We start from the raw sequence: 27,992 nt of genomic DNA, 5'->3' as shown, positions 1-27,992 counted from the left end.
GAACTCAGCCAGAACCTCCCCTTTCCCTCTCGTCCTCTCTTCCTCTCCCTCCTTTGTTTTTTACTCTTACCCATACTTCAGACGCATCACCCTGCTCCACCCAGACATCATCACCCTGCTCCACCCATACACCATCACCCTGCTCCACCCTGACATCATCACCCTCCAGAAGTGAGCTCAGCAACCAGCTAGTCTCCTTCTGGGCGCTGAAGGACTCTGACATGGACCGTCTCCTCAGAACCCACACCCTGCCCCCTGGATCCCCTCCAGCCCTCTGCTTTCCTCTGGTCCCTCATCCAGTGACATCCCCCAGGAACACCCCTAGAGCCCTCTGCTCTCCTCTGGTCCCTCATCCAGTGACATCCCCCTGGAACACCCCTAGAGCCCTCTGCTCTCCTCTGGTCCTCATCCAGTGACATCCCCCTGGAACACCCCTAGAGCCCTCTGCTCTCCTCTGGTCCCTCATCCAGTGACATCCTCCTGGGTCTATCCCCAGGCATCAACACCTCTTCACCTCTGGCAGTGTCCACTAAGACTGGCTCAAGTCACTTCCCTGCTGAAAAGGCAGACCGTGGACCTGTCGACATTGTCCATCAGATATCTCTCCTTTGATTCAGATGGTTGAAGACATCTCTTCAGCAGACTTCACCTGAACTATGATCACATGACCCAAGGGACCTCCAGCTTCACTTAGCTGTACATGGGTGATTGTGGTACCAGCGAAAATTAACTTTACTTGCATGTTGTATGTGAGATGTTTGAGCACTGTCCTGTAGACAGACTAGCTACAAAAGTGTTGACGATTGTTGCCCAGAAGTCAGATCACTGCTGATCTTATCAGCCCTGATGTTTCTCTGCCTTGTAAAATAAAACTCTTCCTTGCTTGTTAACCCCTAAAATACCGTTACAACTGTGTACGTAAGATCTGCAAACTAGATGCACTTTCTCAATGCTTCTTTGGATTAAAGAGTCATCTAAATGAATAAAATGTAACTGAAAATGTAAAACTTACTTGTGGACACATTAACTTGCTTTTGGAAGACATTTAGGCTCCATCCATTTATTTTCTGGTGAAATAGCATTTCAACTATATACATAACTTGAGCATAAAAACATACAAGCAATACAATAAAATTATATATAAATACAAAATATTTACAATATAAACACATTGTAAATGTGTTTAAAAATGCGTTTAAAAAAGTGTCATTTACAGCAAAGTCTACTTTGGTAAAGTAATTTTGGTACAAAATAAATTTAAGTAAAGTATTATAAAACTGTAGTAGACAACTTAATTGGTGGGAGACAATTGATGTCATATTAGTAATATGACATGAAGACTTCTACACTGGTGACTGCTACTAGGAACAAGGTGAGGACTGAGTGTGAGACAAGAGAAGACCTAAGAGGTGGACATTGTTTTCTTTTCAGTAAATCTAAAATAGATCAGAAAATACAACATTGTACACTGTTGGACCTATCAACTGCAGTCAAACTGTTTTACATGACATGTCTTATGGCAGCTGAAGGAACAGGTTGACATGTGTCCACCTTGTCCTAGCCAGAGGTGTCCCAGCTTCCTGTGCCTTGACAGACCTTAAACCTCGTTAAACCTCACGACACACTTCGGTGAGAGGTACTGTCTTTGAACAACCCTTCAGACATATAGAATGTCAACAATGTAAGTCATAAGAGAACATTTATAGTAATATTCTGTTGGTGTTCTTTTTTGCAGATCATACAGGTGAGAATTTCAGTTTGTAGTTGTATGGAACGCATTATTGTACGGTATTTTAAACAGTGATTTTCAACAAATTTAGAAAACATTTGGTTGGATTTCACACTCATTAAAAAATATACCAAGGTTAAGTCATTTTGTCTTAAACAGCAATAGATGCTTCTTTGTACAATAAAAAATTTAAACATTTCTTTTTAACAATGTATTTACAGTCTGTTTAAGAACTTAGGAAGACGTGGTCACCCTCTCCCTCAGTTGACCTGTGATTTTCTGAAACACAAATATAAAACTATGATGAATGATACAGCAGTTTATCTCTGCTCGCTGTGGTCGTAACACAGTGGCTGTTTTCCCGATAATACAGTCGCAATAAATGACTGTATCATTGTGTTCATGTTATAAACGTACAAAAAGACACAAACATCCAAAGTCACCAAACGCCCACCTGTTTGTTTGGTCGGTGGACCTTGAAGGATGACGAGCCGCCGTCCGAGCCTCGCTCATGTTCCGCCTCCCGCCTCCTCTTCCCCGGAGCGCTCCCGGCCCAACGAGCCTGGCGCCCTGCAGACACAGCGGCAACACAGGAGGCATGGTTACAGGAGGCATGGTTACAGGAGGCATGGTTACAGGAGGCATGGTTACAGACCCATCCTCCTCTCTGACCACCAGTACACTGTAGAACTCTGCACTTCTAACCCTTGATCTTCTGTTGTACTCTAAATGCACTACTGGTACGTTGCTTTGGATACAAGGGTCAACTAAATAAATAAAATGTCAATTACCTAGTATGGTGCTGTGTGTTAGAATACAGGGTGTAGTGTGGTGCTGTGTGTTAGTATACAGAGTGTAGTGTGCTGCTGTGTGTTAGTGTACAGAGTGTAGTGTGGTGCTGTGTGTTAGTATACAGGGTGTAGTGTGGTGCTGTGTGTTAGTATACAGAGTGTAGTGTGGTGCTGTGTGTTAGTGTACAGGGTGTAGTGTGGTGCTGTGTGTTAGTATACAGAGTGTAGTGTGGTGCTGTGTGTTAGTATACAGGGTGTAGTGTGGTGCTGTGTGTTAGTGTACAGGGTGTAGTGTGGTGCTGTGTGTTAGTATACAGGGTGTAGTGTGGTGCTGTGTGTTAGTATACAGAGTGTAGTGTGGTGCTGTGTGTTAGTGTACAGGGTGTAGTGTGGTGCTGTGTGTTAGTATACAGAGTGTAGTGTGGTGCTGTGTGTTAGTATACAGGGTGTAGTGTGGTGCTGTGTGTTAGTGTACAGGGTGTAGTGTGGTGCTGTGTGTTAGTGTACAGAGTGTAGTGTGGTGCTGTGTGTTAGTATACAGGGTGTAGTGTGGTGCTGTGTGTTAGTATACAGGGTGTAGTGTGGTGCTGTGTGTTAGTATACAGGGTGTAGTCTGGGTGTGGTTTACTAATGTCCCTCCATGCTTACCAGGATGTTGAGGCACAGCAAACTCGTGACCACTCCCACTCTCCTCCTGATTGGTCAGTCCTGCTAGCGGGGAACTGGACCTATGGCAGCCTAGAATAGCCAAACAAAATTGTCAATTCCAACTAGATGTAAATATGAAAAGAAAGTATAATGTATAAACACAGACCACAAGCCAGAGTGGAATGGAATCTATATCTAATGGATATGTAGCCTGTGAACTAAGTAGTAGTGAATATGTGGTCTCGTAAAGTCGTTTTTGAAATTAGTTTGTTGTCAGAGGGTTATAGTGGCCTTACCCTGCTGCTGTGTTGGTCCAGGAAGGAATGTTGAGTCACTGGACACCAGCTGTTCTTTCTGTTCTCTATGAGCTGGAGGAGAAAGAGACGAAGAGAAAGAGGGAAGAGAAAGGAGACAGGGAAGAGTGAAGAGAGAGGGAAATGAGAAGAGAACAGGAAAGAGGAGAGGTATGTTAGCGCTGTAGCCTGTGGTAGCTGAGAGCGTTGGGGTGGGAGTGAAGCGCGTGGCGTCCACGCTGGGCTCACCGTGGCAGCTGCCGCTCCCGCGCTGCTTCCTGTCAGCAGAGGGACACGACGCAGGCCTCATCCCGCTCAGGTTCAAGTCCTCCACAGGGCCGGACGGCACGGCTGCTAGCAGGCCTGGAGAGACACACAGAGAGACGGGGATCAGCACACCTGCCAGACGACACGCACGTACGATGGAACAAGCAGACAGGACAACACAGACAGAGACGGCTCCAGGCTTACTGAGTCCTCTGTAGCGCGACAGCTGCTGGTAGATCTGCCTCATGCGTTCGATGTTGAGGCGGCTGACTTCGGCGTGGTTGACCATGGGCTTGGGGTAGTCCACCCCCACCACACACTGGGCCCCGCGCTGCACCTCCACCGGAGCGTTCCAGGGGTCGTAGATGAACTTGGCCGGGTAGTCCTTCAGGACAGGGAGGTAACGTCTAGAGGGACAGGAGAGAGAGACAAGTCCTTGAGCATAGGGAGGTATTGTCTCGGACTGGTGAGAGACACAAGTCTTTGACTGCATGTGTGTCTGAGTGGCGTGTGTGTGGTGTGTGTGTGTAAAAGTGTGTGTGTGGTGTGTGTGTGTGTAAGTGCGTGTGGTGGGCCCCCTACCTGATGTAGTCCCCGTTGGGGTCCATGCGCCGTCCGAAGCCCACGGGACAGTAGCAGTGGAAGAACGGCTGGAAGAAGGAGCTGCAGGAGTGGCACATCCAGCTGCCTGCGTTCACGCTCCAGTCTGTGTCCAGCAGCAGCTCCTCAAACACCTGCGCGCACACACACACACAGCTTGTGTTACAAACAAGCCTTTCCTCATCCTCACCTACATACTCCCCACTCCTTCCTGTTTCCCCTCCCCCTCCCTCCTCCTCCTCACCTTCATCCCCTCCTCCCAGTTGATCCACAGGTCTCCTCTGGTGAGGAAGCAGGCGACGGCGTGGCGGGCCAGCGGGTGGATCCAGCCCTCCTGCCTCAGCTGGGTCATGATGGCGTCGATCCAGGGGAAGCCCGTCTTGGCCTCCGCCCACTTGGCCAGCGCCTCTGGGTTGCGGTCCCAGGGGATGCGGATGCAGACGGGGTTGCCCTCCATCTTGTCGAAGCGGGGGTTGTTGGTGGCGGCCGTGTAGAAGAAGTCCCGCCACAGCAGCTTGGTCTTTACCTGGAGGGAACGAGTCGGCACATTATGAGTCGTTAACCGGAGGTGCACTTTCATTCGTGATATGCAAGTGTCCTAGGTGTGTCCAAGTGTCCTAGGTGTGTCCAAGTGTCCTAGGTGTGTCCAAGTGTCCTAGGTGTGTGTCTAAGTGTCCTAAGTGTGTGTCCAAGTCTCCTATGTGTGTGTCCAAGCGTCCTAGGTGTGTCCTATGTGTGTGTCCAAGTGTCCTGGGCCTGTGTCAGCGTCTCACCTTCTTGTCGGTGTGGGCCAGCTTGCTGTAGAGCAGGCGGCAGGACAGACAGCCAAAGCGTAGGTAGGGGCTGAGGTCCAGGGAGCCAGACAGCAGGGGGCTGGAGGGCTCCTTGGGACCCTCCACATTCCCCTGCAGAGCCTGGAGGGAAACACAGGACACGTTCACATCACAATCCAGGGAAACAAGTACAGCGTTCATATTTACAGTGTGTGTCAAATGTATGACGTGTTTGCAAAGTGTGTGTGTGTGCATGTGAGTATTTGTGTGTGTGTAATAACATACAGCAGAGGGATCAGGAGCCAGCTGTTTCTCTATCCTGACCAGAGCTTCAGTCTCTCCTCCTGGCCACACTGCTGGAAGCAAGTCTTCAGTGTCGAACCCTGGACAGGGACACACACATACACACGTTCAGTCAAACTCCTCGAGCCTCCTCCATGTCCAGTACTGAGATGGAGCAGTGCTGTAGATGCAGCCCTAGTGCTCGTGTCTTTAGCCATACCTAGCTCCTCCAGCAGGGGCACGCCATACTTGTCCCTGTGGTCCTTGGTGACGGGGGTGACACAGCGGCCCATGAGGGCCAGGGACAGGGGCTCTACGGGGGGCTCAGGAGGGGGCATGGAGGCCACCAGCATCTGGAAGCGCTTGTACGTGAGGGGAGGGTGGCCCCCGTTCGTCTCAATCACCCTGCGGAGGGAGGGGGGAGGGGAGTCCAGTTAGGTCACAACATACATGAAGTGCATTCCAGGTGCCTGAGATCTGGGATACGTTGTAGGGACGATTACAGCAGCACTTGGATATGCAAGCAAGTATAAAATAAGGACTACTTTATTATACATGTGAAACTGTGTGAAGATTTTTGGTGCTATAAAATAGGAGACTATGTATGAAAAACTGACTTTTGTTCAATTTAAGGACATGAAAATACCCTGTATTCAAGCTGACAGTCTACCTTCCAGTTTAGTGTTTTACTTCATGTCACTGTAGAAGGACTTTAATAAACTGACCTGACATGAAGTTGACACACACACCCAAAGGAATCCCATGTGCCAGTTCCACTTACTTGTCGAGGTCGTAGAGAGAGTGAGAGGTCCTCACGATCACCTCCACTCCTGCCTCGCTGGCCAGTTTCTTAATGGCCGCATCTCGCTCCTTCCCGAAGGGCTCCGAGTCGCACTCAAACGTCAGCCTGTTGATGTTCCACTCCTGTGGGAGGGGGGGTGAGAGAGGGAGAGAGAGTGTTAGCCCTACCCCTAGCTCACGTGAACACACAAAACTAAAGGCTAGGGGTAAGGGGTAGGGGCAAGGGCCAGGGGTAAAGGGTAGGGGTAAGGACTAGGGGTAAGGGGTAGGGTTAAGGGCTAGGGGTAAGGAGTAGTATTGGGATTTGGCCTAAGTCTAAACAGAGGATAGGTGATACCAAAGTCTGAGTTTCAGTAGACCCTGAAACAAACCTAGGCCCTCAGGGTTCTGTGTTCAAACACCATTAAGAACTGTTGTTATTAGTCTGGCCTCTCTCCCTCCATAGCTCCTACTGCCCCTTGATAACTGTTCATGTGAGCCTCTGCTCTATGAAGCCACCCCCACCCTGGAGAAGAGCCCCAGGAGGAAACAGGGAAGCAGCAGGGGGTCTGACCTTGAAGAGGCTGGGGAAGATGTTGGCCGGCTGGCCCCGGATCACAAACAGGCGAGAGTTCACCTTCCGCAGGCTGGCGTCCAGGTCCTCCAGGCTCTGCAGCAGGAACCTGGGGGAGGAGGAGGAGAAGAGGTTCCCATGGTTACGGAATGGCCCAACCCGGGGAGACGGAACTCCAGAGCTCCTGAGCTCCTGAGCTCCCCTCTCTGTGAATATCACAGAGGAAGGTTCTTCCTGCCGTGGACACATCCCATGCTTGTCCTCGACGCCCCCTGGATAAACAGTGATTACTGAGTGGAGCATGAAGGTTTCTGGCACAACCTGCAGGACTGCAGGCCACCAGTAGAGGATGGTCACAGCACAGGAAGTGCTGTTGTGTAATATTTTATATAATACGTTTCATAAGGGTTGAAAACAGGTGGTATTTTTCACAAGAATGTTTTAACACTGTATTTTTACTATTGTGCTTCGTTTTAAATGGAAGTATATTAACTAATGCAAAAAAATATATATGGTTAAAGAGTGTAAGAATAAATGGTTATATTTATGTATGTTGTTTTAGGTACACCCCCTAAGCTCCTGAGTAAAGAATCATCAAAGTGTGTGTGTGTGTGCGCGTGTGTGTGTGCGTGTGTTTGTGCATGTGTGCGTGTCCCACACGTGCAGATTGGCAGCGCTCCAGAACAGTGTTGAGCCGTCTAAGCTCAGAAGCACGTGATGTCACTGCCTGCCCTCTGATGTCACTGCCTACCCTGTTTCATAACTGTCCCACTCCAGTGTTCCTGGACCTGGAGTCTCCTTCCTGTTTCATAACTGTTTCCTTCAAAAGCTTCCAGCACATTATCATCTGTCTATTTAGAAAGAGCATTAGTAATGTATAAATGCATGGGTCACTTAGTCTTGATTTAGAAAGATGTGACATTTTTACTGTCGCTGTAGGTGACTGTGTTAAGGTTCCAACTAACTCCGGCTGACTGTTGTCATTCAGTAAACCAGGGCGCTGTTCAGCACTGACAGCAGATGCTGTGGCTCCTGGTGGTGGTGGAGCAGAGAGAGGCTTGGAATGCTGTCACCCAGCTAGTGACTGAGGAGCTGTGCTTGTGGTGTGATCAGTCAAAACAGCCATTCCCCTGTGTTCATTAAACATGGGTGTCATCACGGACAATATTCATTTAATTACAGACACTTGTGGTCGTTCTGTACTGCTCAAAGGTCAGCCTCATTCAACCTGCATCAACTGCATTGGACGGTTCATTTATAATCTACTTTATAATCTACTTTATGATGTAAGTCACCACAACAGCAGGCATTTCCTCAACCCTCATTATAGACATTTCCTAATTCATTCAAATGACACTAACATCTGTATTTTTTTTCTGATCAAGTTTGTAAGCTGAAGGAGACTTCAGACATTGTTTGGAAAGCGTGACATATTATCTTTCCTTATAAAGACCTTGTCAGTGGCACAGCTGAACCAGCGCAGGCTTCTGGCAATCGCTCCGCGCTGCAGAAGCAACGCTAGCTAGGCGGCCACAGCCTAGCCCGCTGAAAAGTAGGTCATCTCCATGACAACTGGTGACTCAAGAAAGACGGACTTTCCTGGCACACTAACCGCCTCTCTTTCAAAGTGGAATGCCTCAATTTTAAAGTCCCTGTCCTGCATTGTACATTTTCTCCTTTCCAGAATATAATAATAATAAAATCAATTCCAAACACAAAAAAAAAACACTTTATCTTTTTTCTTTTTTTACACCTGCCAACAACAAAGCCAGGTAAAAATAAAACCATAATTGAGTTCCACAAATGAGAGAGAGAGAGAGAGAGAGACAGAGAGACAGATAGACAGACACACAATGTGTAGCCACCTGTACAGGTGTCAGGTGAAAGCCTTATGTCAAACCAAAACTGGCCCCACTGTTTGCACTATGATCCCTACCATAAAAAATCTGTACAGTAATTGGAATCAAAAGCCAACCAATCTATATGACTTGTGAATGTTTTGTCTGAACTGTCATAGCTTGATTTAGCATCTAGATGCTAACATTTGTGCTTTACTTTCTGAAACCTTCCCTATTGGCTTGCCTTTAAGAAGGTAAGACAAACCAAGCGGACAGGACGTCTAAACCAAACAAAAACAAGAGGAGTAGTTAGGCGTTCCTCACCTCCACCTGTTGACCCCAAGGTTAGAGGAACCGGCAAACCAGGGGTCCAGGAAGTAGACACAGCGCACCGAGTCCACGCCACGCACCGCCTCCAACAGGGCAGGGTTGTCATGGAGACGCAGGCCCTTCCGGAACCAGTGGATGGAGTTGGTGGCCATGGCACAAGCAGCGCTGGGAGAGGCAACAGGGAGGGTTACATGAGTTTCCTGCATTACAACTCTAAACTCATAACTCAAGCACATGAATTAGATCAATCTGGACAAGGGAAAAAGGAACTGGCAAACTGACAGGAATAAATTGCTGACGTATTTAACCATAATTATGCCTCTGCCAACCACACAAACAGGAGACTAAATGTGAAATATTGCCTATTCTGCATTTTAAAATGGTTAACAACACTGACAAAATCAAACGTGAGTCAAAGCATGCTGAATCAAACTGAATATATAAATGTACAAATGTGCATAACATGCACTATTGAGAATGATAATCTGTTCAATAAACTATTTCATGTTTCCACATTAATGATGTTTGAAAATGGCAATTCATTATCCACTGCAAATCACACACAGCATAAATATGAACAGGAGATTCACTGATATATCAACAAAATGTATGTTGTACCACTTTGAAATATATATATATGTGCAAAGTATACCGGTTTTGGTGTTTTTTTTTGTGGGCATTCTCACAATCTTCTATTAAGACAATCAAATTGATTTGTATTTAATTACTGAACTTAATACTGCAAACCATTAACAAACATCTTATACAAACCATGGTTTGTCTCGTCCATTCAGACCCATATCGAGGTCAGTTTTCATTTATGTAACTCCAAAACTAATCTCTGTTCACGGACACGTTATACAATTTGACAAGCGTTTGTTGAGAATTAAATAAACAATCCCATCTCACCTTAAAACGTGTCACAATAGTAAGTGTCTTATATCACATTCCAGGACACAAGGTCGTTTTATTCCTCGGTGATGTCTTGTCAGTTAAGTCGAGCAGTGCTGTGTTCTAAACGGGTTCGGTTTGCCGAGACAACAACTAGATGATTTCATAACTATTTTTGCAACTGCGCATGCTCTGTGTTTTAGCGAAACTCTATCGACATAGAAATTGAATAGTCAGAGACATTATGCATTACGTTACAGATATTTTAAATCTTGGAAAACTAAGATTACAATAACACAGGATCGAAGTCATATTTCGACCTTAAGCCAATACAAATATATTAAAGTGTCTAAATTATTTATGTATATTTATGGTGTAAAAGCAAATGCTTCAGCATTTTAGAGCAAATTCCTTGTTCTGATTCTGTTTCAGTGTCTACTGCTAAATTTCTAGACCACCAGGGCCACGCCCCATCCAGTAACAAAGTGGCGACCTAGAAAGAGGACACATTCCATTGGTCAATTTGGTCGTGACGCAGACGGCAGGGACTCACGTTTATTCAGCGTGGACCGAAAGCACTTTATAGTTTATTTTAAGTTATTTTGTGCACTGTACCTTCTTCTTTTTGGTATGTACATTTCGTGCATGTCGTAATTATGGGTTAGAAACACGTATTTACCATATTAATCATCCATTTCTACTAAACAAAACTCCGCCCCATTTATCAGGGAAAGATGTAATTGGTGAATGTTTGTCAGTACCCGGATGATCACGAGTAGGAGGGCAGGTTAACACCGATTGGCAGCCCTGATGGCTCAAAGTACCACAGTTGCTTGATAAACCTTTCATTTAAATGTAACTGTGTACAATCTAAACAAATGTACAGCTCTGTATGAAGTCCGAACACATGAATTATCTGCAATTATTACATTATTAGTTTTTAGATCATAGAAACAAGTCTAAACGTACTACAGTAGTTTTGTCAATAACACATTTATCAATGTGGATTTTTGTCAGGGCAAATTCAGCATCACTTTGTTTGGGGTCCTTCGTTCTGAGTCAGCGCCAGTCGCTCTCTTGTTAGCGGCAACACTGGAACGCAACCAAGGCAGTGTTTGCAATACATCATCCAATACACATTTTTGGGGTTTATTTACAGGTCCATTATTATCCGGATATGAATTTAGAGTTGCTCGGTAATTACATTTACTCGTTCATTTACAATTTGGTCGACCTTTTGCCCGTAAACTAGAGAGTTGTCAAAGCAGCCTTTAGCTTTAGCATGGCTATTCAGCCAATCGAGTACTTCTACTAGCTACAGAGCGCGTCTAGCTTCAATGCGAACTCATTTTAGTTCACATAAATGACTAAAATACGATTTGTATTATTCATATAGTTTTAATGTTACATACCTAATTAGTTAGGTAACGCTTGCTCGCTATTAAGCTACTTGGTCAGTGTTGCTGTGTTGTTGACTCTTAGTAGCGTACCGTACAGTAACTTTCTTTGTATTATTGAATGTATGCAGCTGTCAAGCAGTGATGCTAACGATCTGACTCCGGGGTTGCTTGATTACTTGCTTGATCGGTGCTGGCCATGTTTGTGTAATAAACCTACGACTTTCTTTGCTTCTGCAGAGTCATTTGGGCAGAACTATCCAGAGGTAAGGCTAGCTTATTCACTGGACAACAAGTGTGATGTTATTCATTGCTAGTTTCGATGTTTTTCTTCATTTAGAGATAAATGTGTATGTTTGTAATTGTCCAAAGTGCATAGCCTTTCTGCAGTTGGTGACATCTCTGGCTATTGTGTGGTAGGAAGCAGATGGGACCCTGGACTGCATTAGCATGGCGCTCACCTGCACCTTCAACCGCTGGGGCACGCTGCTGGCCGTGGGCTGCAACGACGGGAGAATCGTCATCTGGGACTTCCTGACGCGGGGCATCGCCAAAATCATCAGCGCTCACATCCACCCGGTGTGCTCGCTATGGTGAGACGACCTCGTAACGCATGTGGTGCTCTTACATGACATGTAATAGAGAGTTTCATAGGTAGGCAGACTGGACACGCATATGAAAAGTCATGGCCGATGAGAATGTAAATGAAACATGTCAGGTCAATCATTGAGTTATTGATTTGTACCCTTACTTGTGTAGAATAAAAAGTTTGCTGCCGAATTTGGATCTTGAATGAGCATCATTTTGTCACACAACTAGGAAAAAATGCCACATGCCATGTGTGACATTTTTATTTCAAGATACAGTAAAATAACTTACTGTTTAGTCTATTTAGCCTACATCATTTACATCATTGTAAAACATAAACAAGGACATCAAATCAGTTTAGCCTTCATTGATAAAACCTCTCCCCCCATGCCATCTGTGTGTCCACAGTTGGAGCAGAGACGGCCACAAGCTGGTGAGCGCGTCCACAGACAACATCGTGTCCCTGTGGGACGTCCTGACGGGGGACTGTGACCAGAGGTTCCGGTTCCCCTCGCCCATCCTCAAGCTGCAGTACCACCCTCGGGACCTGTGAGTACCCCGGCCAGCAGACATGGAGGCAGGGCCCCACCCTCTGACTGGAGGCAGACATGGAGGCAGGGCCCGCCCTCTGACTGGAGGCAGACATGGAGGCAGGGCCCGCCCTCTGACTGGAGGCAGACATGGAGGCAGGGCCCGCCCTCTGACAGGAGGCAGACATGGAGGCAGGGCCTGTTCTCTGACAAGAGGCAGACATGGAAGCAGGGCCCGTCCTCTGACAGGAGGCAGACATGGAGGCAGGGCCCGCCTTCTGACAGGCTCCAGTGTTCAGGGACTCAAGACGTCCTCGAGTCCTTTTGTCCCTAGTGTAGCTGTTTGTTTTGTTAGTTACCTTTACATAGCTTATCTGGTGGTCATGGTCCGTTATAGATGCTGCACTACCAAACACATGAGTTCAGTACTCGTCTAAGAACTATTACATTTTGTTCATTTCCAAGACTAATCCCTCATCCAAGATTCCAACTATGGATATTGGATGTTATATTGCAGTTAACTTTGCTACTATATGGGGGTGTAACATTTAGTCAATAGGCAGACGCTCTTATCCAGAGCGTAACAGTATATTGAGGCACATTATATCGCAATGCCCCAAAAAACATTGCAGGCAGCCCAAACGTGAAGCATACATTGTGAAAAGCAAATAAGTGCCGATGGGAAGAACCATAAGAGCATGTAGTTAAACAAGTTACAATTAAACAGCATGAACCTCGAAAGTGCTAGAATGTACCTGGAGGAAAGCAAGCAACAATAATATAATTTACAGCGAGTACAAGTAGTTAAATCAGTTACAACTAACCAACAAGTGCAGCAAGTCCCTCAATAAGTGTCATAGTGTTCCTGGAGGAAATAAACTAACATCTGATCCAACAAATATATGTATGTGTATATAAACATATACATACAAAAGCATATAAAGTTGTGTAATGCTGGATAGTCAAGTTTTGACTGGCAACATACTGACACTGCTCGTCCACAAACTCATAACAGGATGTTCACTTCTCCTGCTAGGATACCTGTTCAGCGTTCACGCTGCTAGGATACCTGTTCATGCTGCCAGGTCTCTCACATTGCCTTGCAGTATCTCACGTGACTGCCTGTCACGTGACTTCCATTGAAAACGAATGGGAGGCTAAATTGAGAAAATAATTCCAGTTTAATTTAATATTTTGTTCAAATTGTGATACGTTTTGTATTGTGAACACAGTATCGTGATACGTATCGAATCGTGAGCTGAGTGTATCGTTACACCCCCACTACTATATCACAAAAATATCTTCTCTGGTTCTCTGGAAGGTCAGAGAGGCATCCCTCTGGGACCGTATGGAGAGATAGACCGTATGGGGTTAAAGAGGCATCCTTCTGGAGGGTTAGAGAGGGATCCCTCTGGAGGGTCAGAGAGGGATCCCTCTGGAGGGTCAGAGAGGGATCCCTCTGGAGGGTCAGAGAGGGATCCTTCTGGAGGGTCAGAGAGGGATCCCTCTGGAGGGTCAGAGAGGGATCCCTCTGGAGGGTCAGAGAGGTATCCCTCTGGAGGGTTAGAGAGGGATCCCTCTGGAGGGTCAGAGAGGGATCCCTCTGGAGGGTCAGAGAGGGATCCCTCTGGAGGGTCAGAGAGGCATCCTTCTGGAGGGTCAGAGAGGCATCCCTCTGGAGGGTTAAAGAGGCATCCTTCTGGAGGGTCAGAGAGGGATCCCTCTGGAGGGTCAGAGAGGCATCCTTCTGGAGGGTCAGAGAGGCATCCCTCTGGAGGGTTAAAGAGGCATCCCTCTGGAGGGTCAGAGAGGCATCCCTCTGTAGGATCAGAGAGGGATCCCTCTGGAGGATCAGAGAGGCATCCCTCTGGAGGGTCAGAGAGGGATCCCTCTGGAGGGTCAGAGAGGGATCCCTCTGGAGGGTCAGAGAGGGATCCCTCTGGAGGGTCAGAGAGGGATCCCTCTGGAGGGTCAGAGAGGTATCCCTCTGGAGGGTCAGAGAGGGATCCCTCTGGAGGATCAGAGAGGTATCCTTCTGGAGGGTCAGAGAGGTATCAGAGAGGGATCCCTCTGGAGGATCAGAGAGGGATCCCTCTGGAGGGTCAGAGAGGTATCCCTCTGGAGGGTCAGAGAGGTATCAGAGAGGGATCCCTCTGGAGGATCAGAGAGGCATCCCTCTGGAGGGTCAGAGAGGGATCCCTCTGGAGGGTCAGAGAGGTATCCCTCTGGAGGGTCAGAGAGGGATCCCTCTGGAGCAGAGGTCGCCAACCTGTCGATCGCGATCGACGTGTCGATCTCGGAGACTTTCCCTGTCGATCTCCAAAATAATTTCAGAAATACTGATCTCCGACTAATTCATGAACGCGGAGGATTCTTAAACTGAACGCGCGTTCTCTTGTACCTGGATTTGCATATTGGCCTGTGCGTGTTGCAAAGCAATTCACCGACAGAATAAATGGGCGTTTTTTCCCGAAGACGACCTTTGAGAGACCTGCTATCCCAGGATACCTGTGGGCGTGGTTGCCGTTGGTTTGTTTATTTACCCGGCCGTGTTGTCCACATAGTGTTAGCAAGCATGGCAGAGGCACCACGAAAGAGGGCGAAAAACTACAGTTTCCATCATGAATGGGAGGAGGAATTCATCTTTACCTTGGTAAAAGACAAGAGTGTGTGTATGTTGTGCCACCAGCCACAGGCACTGTCTAAGCGAGGGAATTTGGAGCGGCACCACAACACTAACCATCCGAAATTCAAAGACTGCTATCCACCAAAGAGCGCAATCCGCGCCAAAAAAGTTCAGGAGCTGAAAGTGGAGTTGAAGGCTCAACAGTCGCTTTTCTCACAACCTACGTCTTAAAGTAAGGCTGCAACTGAGGCGTCATTTCGTATTAGCCACATTTTGGCTAAACACAAGAGACCTTTTACAGATGGGGATTTGTTTAAGGAACTATTGACCGTCACCGCAGAGACTGTTTGCAGCACCTTCAAAAACAAAGAGGACATAAAAGCTGCATTCCGTGCTGTGCCTCTTGGTCCTACAACAGTGACACGAAGGATCGAGTTACTGTCGGATAACGTTGGTCAACAGGTGTTGGAGGACTTGTCACTCTGTGAATATTTTTCACTGCAGTTTGATGAATCGCTGGATGTAATGGACACGGCTCAGCTTGTTGTATTTGTCAGAATGGCTTTCCAGGACTTTACAACAAAGGAGGACTTCCTCACTCTTCTCCAATTAAAAGAGAGAACGAGAGGTGAGGATATTTACAACGTTTTTAAAAGCTATGTCCGTGAAAAGAACATCCCCATTCAGAAACTGGTGGCAATCACTACCGATGGGGCACCGGCAATGTGCGGTGTGCACGCTGGTTTTATAGCACTGTGCCGTAATGATCCGGATTTCCCCGACTTCATGAAGTATCACTGTGTGATTCATCAGCAAGCCTTGGCTGGGAAAGTTGTGGACTTTTCTCATGTCATGTCACTGGTGGTCAAAGTGGTAAACTCGATTCGAGCAAAAGCGCTTCAGCATCGCTTATTCAAGGCGTTATTGGATGAGCTCGATTCGGCGTATGGAGACCTGCTTCTGCATGCTGATGTCAGGTGGTTGAGTCGCGGAAAAGTGCTGCAGCGATTTGTTGACTTGCTGCCTGAGATTAAGACGTTTCTGTCGAAAAGGAACGAGGAGCACGAGGAACTTTCAACGGATGCGTGGCTACTGGACCTGGGGTTTCTGACGGACCTAACCGGAAAACTGAACTCGCTCAACCACGAACTCCAGGGAAAAGACCGGCACCTCCTCCACATGATCAGCGCAGTGAATGCGTTCAAGGCCAAACTCTGTGTCTGGACCACGAATCTGAGAAAAGGGACGCTGACACACTTTACAAACCTGGAAAAAATGTCACAGTCCATCAAAGACTCTTCTGACTTTCACCCTGAGCAGTACTGTGTGCACCTGGACAAACTGGCAGCGGAGTTCAGTCGACGTTTTGGTGAGTTAGAAATCATGAAGGATATTGCTGCATTTCTTTCAAACCCATTCCTGCCTATTAATACAGAGGAGGTTGCAGACCAATTCGAGAAAGCATTTGCTTTGCCAAGTGGAGTGGACATGGAGATGCTTGATTTGCAAAATGACATTGAGCTGAAAGCCAGGTCAAGGGACAGTGACTTTTGGGGACTTGTCAGCCGAGAGAAGTTTCCTCTCCTCAGTGCATGTGCACTAAAAGTGAGTGCCTACTTTGGATCGACCTACCTCTGTGAAATGGCATTTTCACAGATGAAAATCACCAAATCCAAGTACAGGAGCCGGCTTACTGACAGACACCTCACAGACTGCCTCAGACTGGCTGTCTCTGCTTATGAGCCAAACTACAAGGCACTCACAGACAGTGTTCAGTCACAGCCATCACACTGACTTGTCACATGAGAAATTTGTCAGTGTTGTAACTTCAGTTTATAAATAAAACCGTTCATATCCAGCCTGCTCATTGCAAAAGTGTTTTTTCTTGTTCATATTGTTCACAAAGTGTTTGATTTCATTCAATTACAATAAGGCCAAATATAAAGTTAAGTTGTAAGTTCAGTCTGGAGTCTGTTCTGTCTCTCAACGCCTCAATAGGTAGATCTTCGGGTCACCAAGGCAAAGGTCGGTGATCTTTGGCCTAAAAAGGTTGGTGACCACTGCTCTGGAGGGTCAGAGAGGTATCCCTCTGGAAGGTCAGAGAGGCATCCTTCTGGAGGGTCAGAGAGGGATCCCTCTGGAGGGTCAGAGAGGGATCCTTCTGGAGGGTCAGAGAGGCATCCTTCTGGAGGGTCAGAGAGGGATCCCTCTGGAGGGTCAGAGAGGGATCCCTCTGGAGGGTCAGAGAGGGATCCTTCTGGAGGGTCAGAGAGGGATCCCTCTGGAGGGTCAGAGAGGGATCCTTCTGGAGGGTCAGAGAGGGATCCCTCTGGAGGGTCAGAGAGGTATCCCTCTGGAGGGTCAGAGAGGGATCCTTCTGGAGGGTCAGAGAGGGATCCTTCTGGAGGGTCAGAGAGGGATCCCCTCTGAGTTGCTCCTCGCTGAGTTGCTCCTCCTGGGGTTACTTCAAACAGTTGACTCTCTGGGAGTTTCTCCTTTGTCTCCTCTGATGGTTTAGGTTGATTATAGGTGCTGGTCTGTGGGCATCTCTGAAGCCCTCTGTGACACTGCTTTTTAAAAGGAGCTATGCAAATGTACCTGGATTTGATATATCTCTTGCATGGCAGTTTGAGAGCCACTGCGTAGTGTCCCCCACTCTGAGTAGCCTGACGGTTCCTCTGTGTCCTCCAGAGACAAGGTGCTGGTGTGCCCCATGAAGTCGGCCCCGGTGCTGCTCACGCTGTCCGACTCCAAGCACGTGGTCCTGCCCGTGGACGACGACTCGGACCTGAACGTGGTGGCGGCCTTCGACCGGCGGGGGGAGTTCATCTACACCGGCAACGCCAAGGGAAAGGTGTGTGTGTTGGTCTGTTTGTGTGCGTGTCAGAACTGGGTCCGTTGCTGAGATCAGTATAACACAAGTATTTGAGTAGTGTTTAATTTGCTTCTTGGCATTGATGAGAGTGAGTGATTGGATTGATCACAGTGGTTGACATTAAACAAGTGCATATTATTTCATAGTATTTCCCTTGCTGTGTCTCAATACAGCTTTACTACATACTGTTTAGGATCAATTGTTATTTTAAACATCGGTATAGGTATTGGCCCAGAATATCAGAACTACTGCAATTTCATACTTATAGGCAGGGTAGGTAATGTTGTTGTGAAGCACTTTGTCATATCTGCTGAAACAAACTTCACATTCTGATAGTAACCATCTAAAGATTTGACAGTAAAATTAAATAAATCTGTGGGCGTCGCAGGACTGTAATAAACAGGACTAATCATTTCATTCGGACCGAACAAAATGATTGGACGGCATGCAGACCCAATGCAACGATTGAACGGACTGCTTGTTTGCCTGTCTACCTACCTCCCGGCAGTAGATAGGCATGTTAATGTGTTTTGAAGGAGTGGCTTTAAAGGGAGGGGGTGGGATATTTAGGTTTGAATCATTTCGAACTCGGGCCAACATGACTAGGTTTGCAAAACTTACCGACCCTGCCTTTAATACAGACTACCCAACTTCCTCCCTCAGATCCTGGTGTTGAACACAGACACTCAGGACCTGGTAGCATCCTTTAGGGTGACCACAGGCACTAGCAACACCACGGCCATCAAGTCCATCGAGTTAGCACGCAAGGGCAGGTGAGTCCATGGGCATGGGACCAAGGGAACCGAAATGTCTTTAAGCGCTTGTCTCATTGTCCGTGGCTACGAGGCGACTGAACTGATAACCATGTCGGAGCCAGGCGTTGTTAACCATGTCGGACCCAGGCGTTGTTAACCATGTCGGAGCCAGGCGTTGTTAACCATGTCGGACCCAGGCGTTGTTTACCATGTCGGACCCAGGCGTTGTTAACCATGTCGGACCCAGGCGTTGTTAACCATGTCGGACCCAGGCGTCGATAACCATGTCGGAGCCAGGCGTTGTTAACCATGTCGGACCCAGGCGTTGTTAACCATGTCGGACCCAGGCGTTGTTAACCATGTCGGACCCAGGCGTCGATAACCATGTCGGACCCAGGCGTTGATAACCATGTCGGAGCCAGGCTTTGTTAACCATGTCGGACCCAGGCGTTGTTAACCATGTCGGACCCAGGCGTTGATAACCATGTCGGACCCAGGCGTTGTTAACCATGTCGGACCCAGGCGTTGTTAACCATGTCGGACCCAGGCGTTGTTAACCATGTCGGACCCAGGCGTTGATAACCATGTCGGAGCCAGGCTTTGTTAACCATGTCGGACCCAGGCGTTGTTAACCATGTCGGAGCCAGGCTTTGTTAACCATGTCGGACCCAGGCGTCGATAACCATGTCGGACCCAGGCGTCGATAACCATGTCGGACCCAGGCGTTGTTAACCATGTCGGACCCAGGCGTTGTTAACCATGTCGGAGCCAGGCGTTGTTAACCATGTCGGAGCCAGGCGTTGTTAACCATGTCGGACCCAGGCGTTGTTAACCATGTCGGAGCCAGGCGTTGTTAACCATGTCGGACCCAGGCGTTGTTAACCATGTCGGACCCAGGCGTTGTTAACCATGTCGGACCCAGGCGTTGTTAACCATGTCGGACCCAGGCGTCGATAACCATGTCGGAGCCAGGCGTTGTTAACCATGTCGGACCCAGGCGTTGTTAACCATGTCGGACCCAGGCGTTGTTAACCATGTCGGACCCAGGCGTCGATAACCATGTCGGACCCAGGCGTTGATAACCATGTCGGAGCCAGGCTTTGTTAACCATGTCGGACCCAGGCGTTGTTAACCATGTCGGACCCAGGCGTTGATAACCATGTCGGACCCAGGCGTTGTTAACCATGTCGGACCCAGGCGTTGTTAACAATGTCGGACCCAGGCGTTGTTAACCATGTCGGACCCAGGCGTTGATAACCATGTCGGAGCCAGGCTTTGTTAACCATGTCGGACCCAGGCGTTGTTAACCATGTCGGAGCCAGGCTTTGTTAACCATGTCGGACCCAGGCGTCGATAACCATGTCGGACCCAGGCGTCGATAACCAGGTCGGACCCAGGTGTTGTTAACCATGTCGGACCCAGGCGTTGTTAACCATGTCGGAGCCAGGCGTTGTTAACCATGTCGGAGCCAGGCGTTGTTAACCATGTCGGAGCCAGGCGTTGTTAACCATGTCGGACCCAGGCGTTGTTAACCATGTCGGAGCCAGGCTTTGTTAACCATGTCGGACCCAGGCGTTGTTAACCATGTCGGAGCCAGGCTTTGTTAACCATGTCGGACCCAGGCGTCGATAACCATGTCGGACCCAGGCGTTGTTAACCATGTCGGACCCAGGCGTTGTTAACCATGTCGGACCCAGGCGTTGATAACCATGTCGGACCCAGGCGTTGTTAACCATGTCGGACCCAGGCGTTGATAACCATGTCGGACCCAGGCGTTGTTAACCATGTCGGAGCCAGGCGTTGTTAACCATGTCGGACCCAGGCGTTGTTAACCATGTCGGAGCCAGGCTTTGTTAACCATGTCGGACCCAGGCGTTGTTAACCATGTCGGAGCCAGGCTTTGTTAACCATGTCGGACCCAGGCGTCGATAACCATGTCGGACCCAGGCGTCGATAACCATGTCGGACCCAGGCGTTGTTAACCATGTCGGACCCAGGCGTTGTTAACCATGTCGGACCCAGGCGTTGATAACCATGTCGGACCCAGGCGTTGTTAACCATGTCGGACCCAGGCGTTGATAACCATGTCGAACCCAGGCGTTGTTAACCATGTCGGACCCAGGCGTTGATAACCATGTCGGACCCAGGCGTCGATAACCATGTCGGACCCAGGCGTCGATAACCATGTCGGCGATGATGTGAGCGGAATGTTCCTGTTGTTTGTGTGGTGACCAGTTCCCCTTCTGTGTCCAGCTGTTTCCTCATCAACACAGCCGACCGCATCATCCGCGTGTACGACGGCAGGGAGGTCCTGACCTGTGGCAGAGACGGGGAACCAGAGCCCCTGCAGAAACTACAGGACCTGGTCAACAGGTACACACACAGGCATACACACTACTGTGTGTAACAGTAGTGATGTATGTGGAGTGGAGCCGGTGTGTAACAGCAGAGGGTGTGTATGAAGTGTAAAGGATGTGTAACAGTAGTGGTGTGCGTGTCCTCCAGAACCCCCTGGAAGCGATGCTGCTTCTCTGGGGATGGGGAGTACATCGTAGCGGGCTCGGCCAGGCAGCATGCCCTCTACATCTGGGAGAAGAGCATCGGGAACCTGGTGAAGATCCTGCACGGCACCAGAGGAGAACTGCTGCTGGACGTGGCGGTAGGAACACTGTCCTCTCCTCATCTCCTCCTCTCTTCACCTCCCCATCTCTCCTCCACTCTCCTTTCCTCGCCTCTCCTCCTCCCCTCTTCTCATCTCCTCTTCACCTCCCCTCTTCTCCTCTCTCCTCCACCTACTCCTCCTATCCTCATCTCAATTATATGATATACTTCATTAAATTAGTTTTACTGGCCAATAGTGTGAAAATGGTTGATAAGCTGATAGTTGGCAACAAAGCCCTGCGTTCATAGTGTTTGAAGCCACCTACAGAGGTAAGTTCTGGGAGCAGACAGGATCCTGACGACACCAGTGGAACCTAAGGACGGGTCCCAGTCAAGCTAACACACTATTACTTACTTAGATATTAGCCAGCTCCAAATGTTAGTGTCCCAGTGATGGGATTTACATCCGTGGTTGCAGCTCACTAGAACGTTCTATTGCAGCATTACTCGTTGGTGGGAAACCAAGGATGCCAATAGCCTGGTATGGCGACCTACAATACCTGACCTTAGAAGACCCTGCCTAGCAGGTCCAGTCTTGACATAATGAACCTAACAAAGGACAATCAAGACTCCAGGAGGTGTAACATGGCTGCACAGCTAGTGGTTGATGATCCCATAGCTCTTCTCTACCCTTTTCAACTTACAAAAACATTTCCTGAACACAAAGGCACTGCTGGGTCCTTTCTGTTCCTTCACAACTATATTAGCAACACTAAGACTGGAAGAAAGGGTACCTAACCCTGACACTGGGCAAGGAATGACATGGTGTTCTATGAATTCTAAGAATCTGGTTGACAATTCCGCTGGAAGTCAAGAGTAAACAGAGTAGAAAGTTTCACATTTCATACGAAAACATTTTGATTTTGAAGGTAAGACATGATTTCCTCTTATCTGATGTATTCACAATATTAGTGTAATGAAAAGTTAGTGTAGTGTAATGTAAGATAGCCAGTCTATAGGTTACAATGTTCCTTTAATATTAAACCCAAGAGAAATGTTAGCTACCGTGAGCACCAAAAGTTATTGCACCATACCAATTCCTTACCTGAAATATTATTATTTTGGTTTGAGTGTTTGCTTGAAGAATGGTTTAATTGTACCCTCCTTCAATTTGTGGACGCTCCACTTTAAACCACTTTTGAAAAAAAAAAACCTGTTAGATATACTTGGACAGTTTAAAAACAGTGATAATCATGAGGGAGATGGGTAAGCACAGTCTCTTAGTTTGACATCTGGTTTCATATGGGAAACCCAGAATGCTCTGGACACTGTTAGCTGTCACGTCATTAAAGAGGGCAGTTCATGTTCAATGTGACTGTGGCCTTACTGGCCAAGGGACTCTTAGACTCTTCACGAGATTCCCCCTACTTTAGTGCGGGTTATATGAAATGATTCTGGCGTTCAGAGAGGGATACTAGCAAAGGTCAGACAATGATATCTAACCTGTGACCGTCAGGCTTCTCCAGCATGTCCCAGCACCCTGCCAGCATGTCCCAGCGCCCTGCCAGCATGCCCCAGCACCCTGCCAGCATGTCCCAGCACCCTGCCAGCATGTCCCAGCGCCCTGCTCCGTGTCCCTCCTTCCAGCTGTGGCAGCCTCAGCCCACTCTGGACGCCGTCGTGTCGGCTCTGTGGCGCGACCTCTGCCCGGGACGCCCCCCGGGGCCCCGCCACCCCCTGGAGCACATCTACTCCAGCATGTCCCAGCGCCCCGAGCTAGCCACCCTGCCCCTCTACTCCGTCTACTTTGACCCCGTCACCGAGCAGCTGCCCTGCACGGCGTCAGAAAGGCACAGTTTCAACCTGCGGCTGAGTGTGTTTGACTCGTGGGCCGACCTGGACAGGGAGAGCCAGAGAGTCCAAGAGAGGGAGTCAAAGAGGAGGCGCTTCGTGGCTCCTGGAGGAGGGGCCCATGCCAGGGGCGTCTGCCCGTGTAGACTAGACTGCTCCTGTAGACTAGACTGCTCCTGTAGACTGTCTCGCTTCGGAGCCTCCAGCAGGAGGAGAAACCCAACCCAAACTTGAAACATCTGATTTAACTGAATCGTTCTACTCTATTTCATTGAAGCAGTATTTAACTCATTCAAAAAATAAATAATGACCTAGGAAGCCTCATCCAAAATGCTTCATGGAAAATCTTTCATGTTTCAGTTTCTGATTTATCCAGGAAGCACAATACAGACACAAAGGCATCCAGACAGGCAAAATAAAATAAACAACCAAAAAGATTGTGTCAGATAAGTGGTTTAGTTGACTGTTTGAAATGCCTTTGACCCCTGAAGCCCCTCTGTTGACCCCTGACCTCCACAGTGGCACCCGGTGCGTCCCATCATCGCCTCCATCTCCAGCGGAGTGGTGTCCATCTGGGCCCAGAACCAAGTGGTGAGTGTCCCATTCCCAGCCCCTCCTGTCGGCCCTTGTCTGGGTAAACATGCCCCTAAAACCCTGCCTAAGATGCAGGAACCATTCCAAACTCACACCTGTACCCTACTCTGGGAACTAGTGAAAGTAACAAAGGTGGTCAAAACAAAACAAACAAGTAAATCAGCTGGTGGCCAAAACCAACCAATTCCAAACCAAAACCCCAATAGTCTCATAATAATACTTCTAGCAGCCAGTGCCAGTTCTAGCTGCATTGTGAGTTGTTGTTTTGGGTGTTCAGGAAAACTGGAGTGCTTTTGCCCCGGACTTTAAAGAGCTGGACGAGAATGTGGAGTACGAGGAGAGAGAGTCTGAGTTTGACATAGAAGACGAGGACAAGAGTGAACCAGAACAGACAGGTACACACACACACCACACACTGTCTTTCCATTATCTTTCTAGTGAAAGGATATTGATGCTGTGTATTTGTGTGTGTGTGTGTGTGTGTTAGGCGCGGATGCGGCCGAGGATGAGGAGGTAGATGTGACCTCTGTCGACCCCATCATAGCCTTCTGCAGCAGGTGACTGGAGGGGATTTGGGGATAGACCTGGTCCACTATTCACACCAACCTTGAAACCTGCTGAGAACTAAATCCTCCCCCTCTTCTATCCTCACCACCACTCCCACTCCTACCTCCACCCCCATCCTCACATCCAACCCTACCTACCTTCACCCACACCTTCTTCTCCTACCCTCACCTCCACCTGCCCCCCTATCCCTCCCCCCCCCCCCCCCCCCCCCCCCCCCCCCCCCCCCCCCCCCCCCCAGTGACGAGGAGCTGGAGGACTACAAGGCCCTGCTGTACCTGCCCATCGCTCCGGAGGTGGAGGACCCCGAGGAGAACCCGTTCGGCCCTCCTCCGGACGGCGCTGGAGGCGCCTCGCAGACGGCCCCCGCCGAGGAGCCCTCATCTGCGGGGGACGGCAAGAAGCAGCGGCAGCCCTCGTCCGAGGGGGGGCCGGCCAAGAAGAAGGCCCGCACCACCACCATCGAGCTGCAGGGGGTGCCCAGTGACGGTGAGGCCTTAAACGAGGACACACGCATCACACACGGCCCTGCAAACGTATTCAACCCCACTGAACAATTCGGTCATAAGCGCAAATCGAGTGAAATGTGATTCTGATCCAAATCAATACAAAATCCAAAGCTTCAGTGATGACTCCATGGCACCCAGTGCTGCTGAAGGGTGATCACACCCTGTAAACTAACCCCCCCTTCCCCTGTCCTCCTGTCCCCCAGAGGTGCACCCCCTGCTGGGCGTGAAGGGCGACAGCAAGTCAAAGAAGAAGACCGCGGGCCGTCCCAAAGGCTCCAAAGGTAAAGAGAAAGACTTCCCCTTCAGGCCCAAACCCCACAGGGGCGAGCGGCCCTACCCCTCGGACGGAGACGCGGGAGGAGGAGGAGGAGGAGGAGGGATGAAGGGCAGGATGGAGGGGGGCCTAGCCACAGCTGGTAAGGACCCGAGCTCCCTCTAGCCGCGCCTCATGGCTGGGAGCTACGCTAGGCTAGCTTTTCACGTTGCTTCACTTTGCCCCCCCCTTTCCCCCCCCTCCCAGCCTTCTCCAACACCCACATGCTGACTGATCCTGCAAGTCCCCTAAGCTAGACACCGGACACATGACCCCACCCCCTTGCTTAGCCCCCCCCCCCTCTCCCAGAGTGGGCGTGGTCAGTGCTGACTTCCTGTAGGCAGCGTCAGGTCCTCGTGGGCTCTCCCATGGCTAGCTTCACCTACTTCCTGCTTGCCCTTTGACCCTCCTGCTCCTGCCTGGCTCCTGCTCGCTCGTCGCAGGCGTGTGTGCTGTGTGTCTCCAGGTACGCTTCCTCATGTCCTCTGTGGGCCCCTGTGGCAGGCGCTCTTGCGGCAGGCGCTCCTGCAGGGCCGTGCGTCTAGCTTGATTGGGACGGGCGTGTACGTGTGAGGCGTGCTTAGTGGGATCTCCTGTGCGTACGATGTGCAAGCTGGTTTCCTGGGATTAGTTTGTTGTTATTGTTTGAACTCTCTCTCTCTGTATCCCGTGCTTATGTCATGTGCAACTTAAGAAGGCCCACCAGATGAATCCTAGTTGACTGTTTAAAAGCCGGAACACTCAATGCGTCATCGCCCCTCTGTATATTTGACCAGTGCCAGTAACTAGTCAGTGAACCATGAAAGGCTCTAGCAGCAAATGGTCCAGCTGAGCAGACGAATGGTTACTTGCATGATAACCAGTGTCACAGTGGCATCACCACGGTCCCTGATCCACTGGCGTGGTGTTACTGTACTGGTCCCAGGCGCTCTCTGATGCTTGTGACCTTTCCCCCCCACAGGAAATCTGGGTTCCCAGTCGTACAAGCAGCCTGATCTGCAGGGTCTGGATTGACGGGGCCCTGGTCCTGGAGAAGAGACGGCAGCCCTCATCTCTTCTCACCACTAAAGACTGTCCTCATGAACTCAGAATGCCCCCCTCCAGGATGATGAAAGACAGCCCGGAATCACTGGACCCTGGGGGGTTCTCCTTCCCCTGACCCTCAAGGATTGATGTCACTATGGTTACCTGGACGTTGAACTCCTCTCCTATGCGTGTACCTTGATGTTCAGTTGTACCTGTGTTCTGTGCGGGGTGCGGGATGTACAGAGCTCTGAAGATACTCCCTGCCTTTCATTACTGCGTCACCGTTTCTGTATAGGTGCTTTATACTTTTTTAATACATTCATTAAACCATTTGGATCTTTGGTGAGTGGAGCCTGTTTGTATGGGAGTTCTAGGTTATCAGAGTAGGCTGTGAAAGAGGTTATTGTTTCCCGTCAACCTAATCAAGTTCCCGTCTGTAGAACCTTCTGTTCCTGTAGAACCTGGTGTCCCTCTAGAACCAGGTGTTCCTGTAGAACCTGGTACCACTGTAGAACGTGGTCGTCATGAACGTGGTGAGGATAGGCCCTGTAAAAGTCCTCCCCTTCATTTAGTCATTTTTATATCCCCACAAGTACCTACATCACCACAAATCCAAACTGGAACAAACCTGTTCACTTCCCCTTCAGCCATCCAGTTCATTTTCAGTTTATATATATAATCTTAGTAAAATTAGACAATACAAAATACATGGCAAAGGAGGCCCAATGGATGGCATTAAGAGGTATCAGTGCATTTGCTGCTGGAGACCATTTCAGCATCTGCGTGTGTCTAGTTGTTCCACAGGGGGGTGCTGCAGCCACACTGCCAGTGAGGTTGCCGTGCAAAATGACATTGTGTCACACAACGACCACGAGACGGTACAAGCTCACATAACGGCAATAAGCAGTACGGGGAAGCACTAAGATGTTTGTCAGGAAGCTGTATGCTTGGAGTGTAGTTCTGTAACTCAATATGAGAAGTGAAAAACACTACTGCCTTTCGTTGTAAAACAGAGGTAAAATCTTTTTTTTTTTTAAAGAAGCATTCAAATGCACAAGTCTTAATTAAGCTTTTGACTCACTGGTTATGAACAGCAGTGCTCATATACGCTCCTTACAGTCACAAGGACGTCACACAGACATGCATAAATGATGCTCACTATTGTGACACATCGTGCCCCATTTCCTGTTTTTAGACGTTCAGATGTAACACATCCCTGGAACCTTCCCTCGTGATGAACTGAAGTGTTGCTGAACGACCACAAGGCAGATTGAGGGATGAGCTTACCCAACTGCTCATCCTTCAGAGCGCTTATATAACTCCGCTGTTGTTATGGTGACGGTGGGCTATGTTTGCTCCTGGACCAGTGCAGAATACAAGATGGTCGACGGTGTTGTTCATGGTGTTACTGTGAGTCTAGAAAACAAGGATAGCCGTCACTTCGATGGTCCGCTAATTCTTGTGTTTGAACAGGCCATTCGATGGGGCTTGGTGGATCTCCGTACCCATCTCTCCCTCCCTGCTTCCACCTGTTGTGTTGTTTTAATCCAGGGAGCTAGCAAGCTTGTCTCCTGCCCTGCTTTCATAGCTCCACAGGTCTTCGAAATAGGTTTCTTTAATGATTGAGGGTTAGAGGGGCTTGATTTGAAGTGAGGTGAACCCTGACCGAACCTGTTGGTCCTGGGAATCAGGACCTGGACTGTGCGTGTCATCATGGCCTCTGCAGCAGCTCCCAGCTCCATGAAAGCTGTGGTGACACAGAGCACGTCAGGCTCAGAGGACCAGAGAGCACGTCAGGCTCAGGGAACCAGAGAGCACGTCGGGCTCAGAGAACCAGAGAGCACGTCAGGCTCAGAGAACCAGAGAGCACATCGGGCTCAGAGAACCAGAGAGCACGTCGGGCTCAGAGGACCAGAGAGCACATCAGGCTCAGAGAACCAGAGAGCACATCAGGCTCAGAGAACCAG

General features: G+C 48.9%; 2 protein-coding genes across 4 annotated transcripts; one reads left to right on the top strand and one right to left on the bottom strand.

The window, feature by feature from the left end:
• Positions 1 to 1,031: 1,031 nt before the first annotated feature.
• cry3b (cryptochrome circadian regulator 3b) lies at positions 1,032 to 9,966 on the bottom strand. Its single transcript, XM_047025786.1, has 15 exons — positions 9,815 to 9,966; positions 8,900 to 9,070; positions 6,738 to 6,846; positions 6,165 to 6,307; positions 5,604 to 5,788; positions 5,387 to 5,484; positions 5,102 to 5,242; positions 4,573 to 4,854; positions 4,311 to 4,462; positions 3,933 to 4,135; positions 3,711 to 3,824; positions 3,465 to 3,536; positions 3,169 to 3,258; positions 2,184 to 2,299; positions 1,032 to 2,008 (listed from the first exon to the last, which is right to left on the bottom strand). Exons 2-15 carry the CDS (start codon positions 9,055 to 9,057, stop codon positions 1,964 to 1,966), a joined length of 1,908 nt encoding a protein of 635 aa, XP_046881742.1. The 5' UTR covers positions 9,058 to 9,070; positions 9,815 to 9,966; the 3' UTR covers positions 1,032 to 1,963.
• A 379-nt stretch (positions 9,967 to 10,345) lies between these two features.
• rbbp5 (retinoblastoma binding protein 5) lies at positions 10,346 to 26,371 on the top strand. 3 transcript variants are annotated; one of them, XM_047025793.1, is made up of 14 exons: positions 10,346 to 10,424; positions 11,434 to 11,459; positions 11,614 to 11,786; positions 12,190 to 12,330; positions 17,629 to 17,791; positions 18,476 to 18,585; positions 20,821 to 20,940; positions 21,073 to 21,226; positions 23,539 to 23,610; positions 23,891 to 24,008; positions 24,101 to 24,170; positions 24,419 to 24,666; positions 24,890 to 25,102; positions 25,961 to 26,371. In XM_047025793.1, the coding sequence occupies exons 3-14, from the start codon at positions 11,644 to 11,646 to the stop codon at positions 26,011 to 26,013; spliced, it is 1,605 nt and encodes a 534-aa protein (XP_046881749.1). In that variant the 5' UTR covers positions 10,346 to 10,424; positions 11,434 to 11,459; positions 11,614 to 11,643; the 3' UTR covers positions 26,014 to 26,371. The 3 variants fall into 3 exon arrangements, with proteins under 3 accessions (XP_046881749.1, XP_046881750.1, XP_046881748.1); XM_047025794.1 differs by lacking the exon at positions 10,346 to 10,424 and adding an exon at positions 10,848 to 10,992 and having other exon boundaries at positions 24,890 to 24,967; XM_047025792.1 differs by lacking the exon at positions 10,346 to 10,424 and adding an exon at positions 10,848 to 10,992.
• The last annotated feature ends 1,621 nt before the right edge of the window (positions 26,372 to 27,992 follow it).

The sequence above is a fragment of the Hypomesus transpacificus genome, chromosome 9 (assembly GCF_021917145.1).
Source record: "Hypomesus transpacificus isolate Combined female chromosome 9, fHypTra1, whole genome shotgun sequence".
Taxonomy (NCBI): Eukaryota; Metazoa; Chordata; class Actinopteri; order Osmeriformes; family Osmeridae; genus Hypomesus; species Hypomesus transpacificus.
Note: the sequence above shows the minus strand (reverse complement) of the source record. Positions and strands in the feature narration are given on the sequence as shown.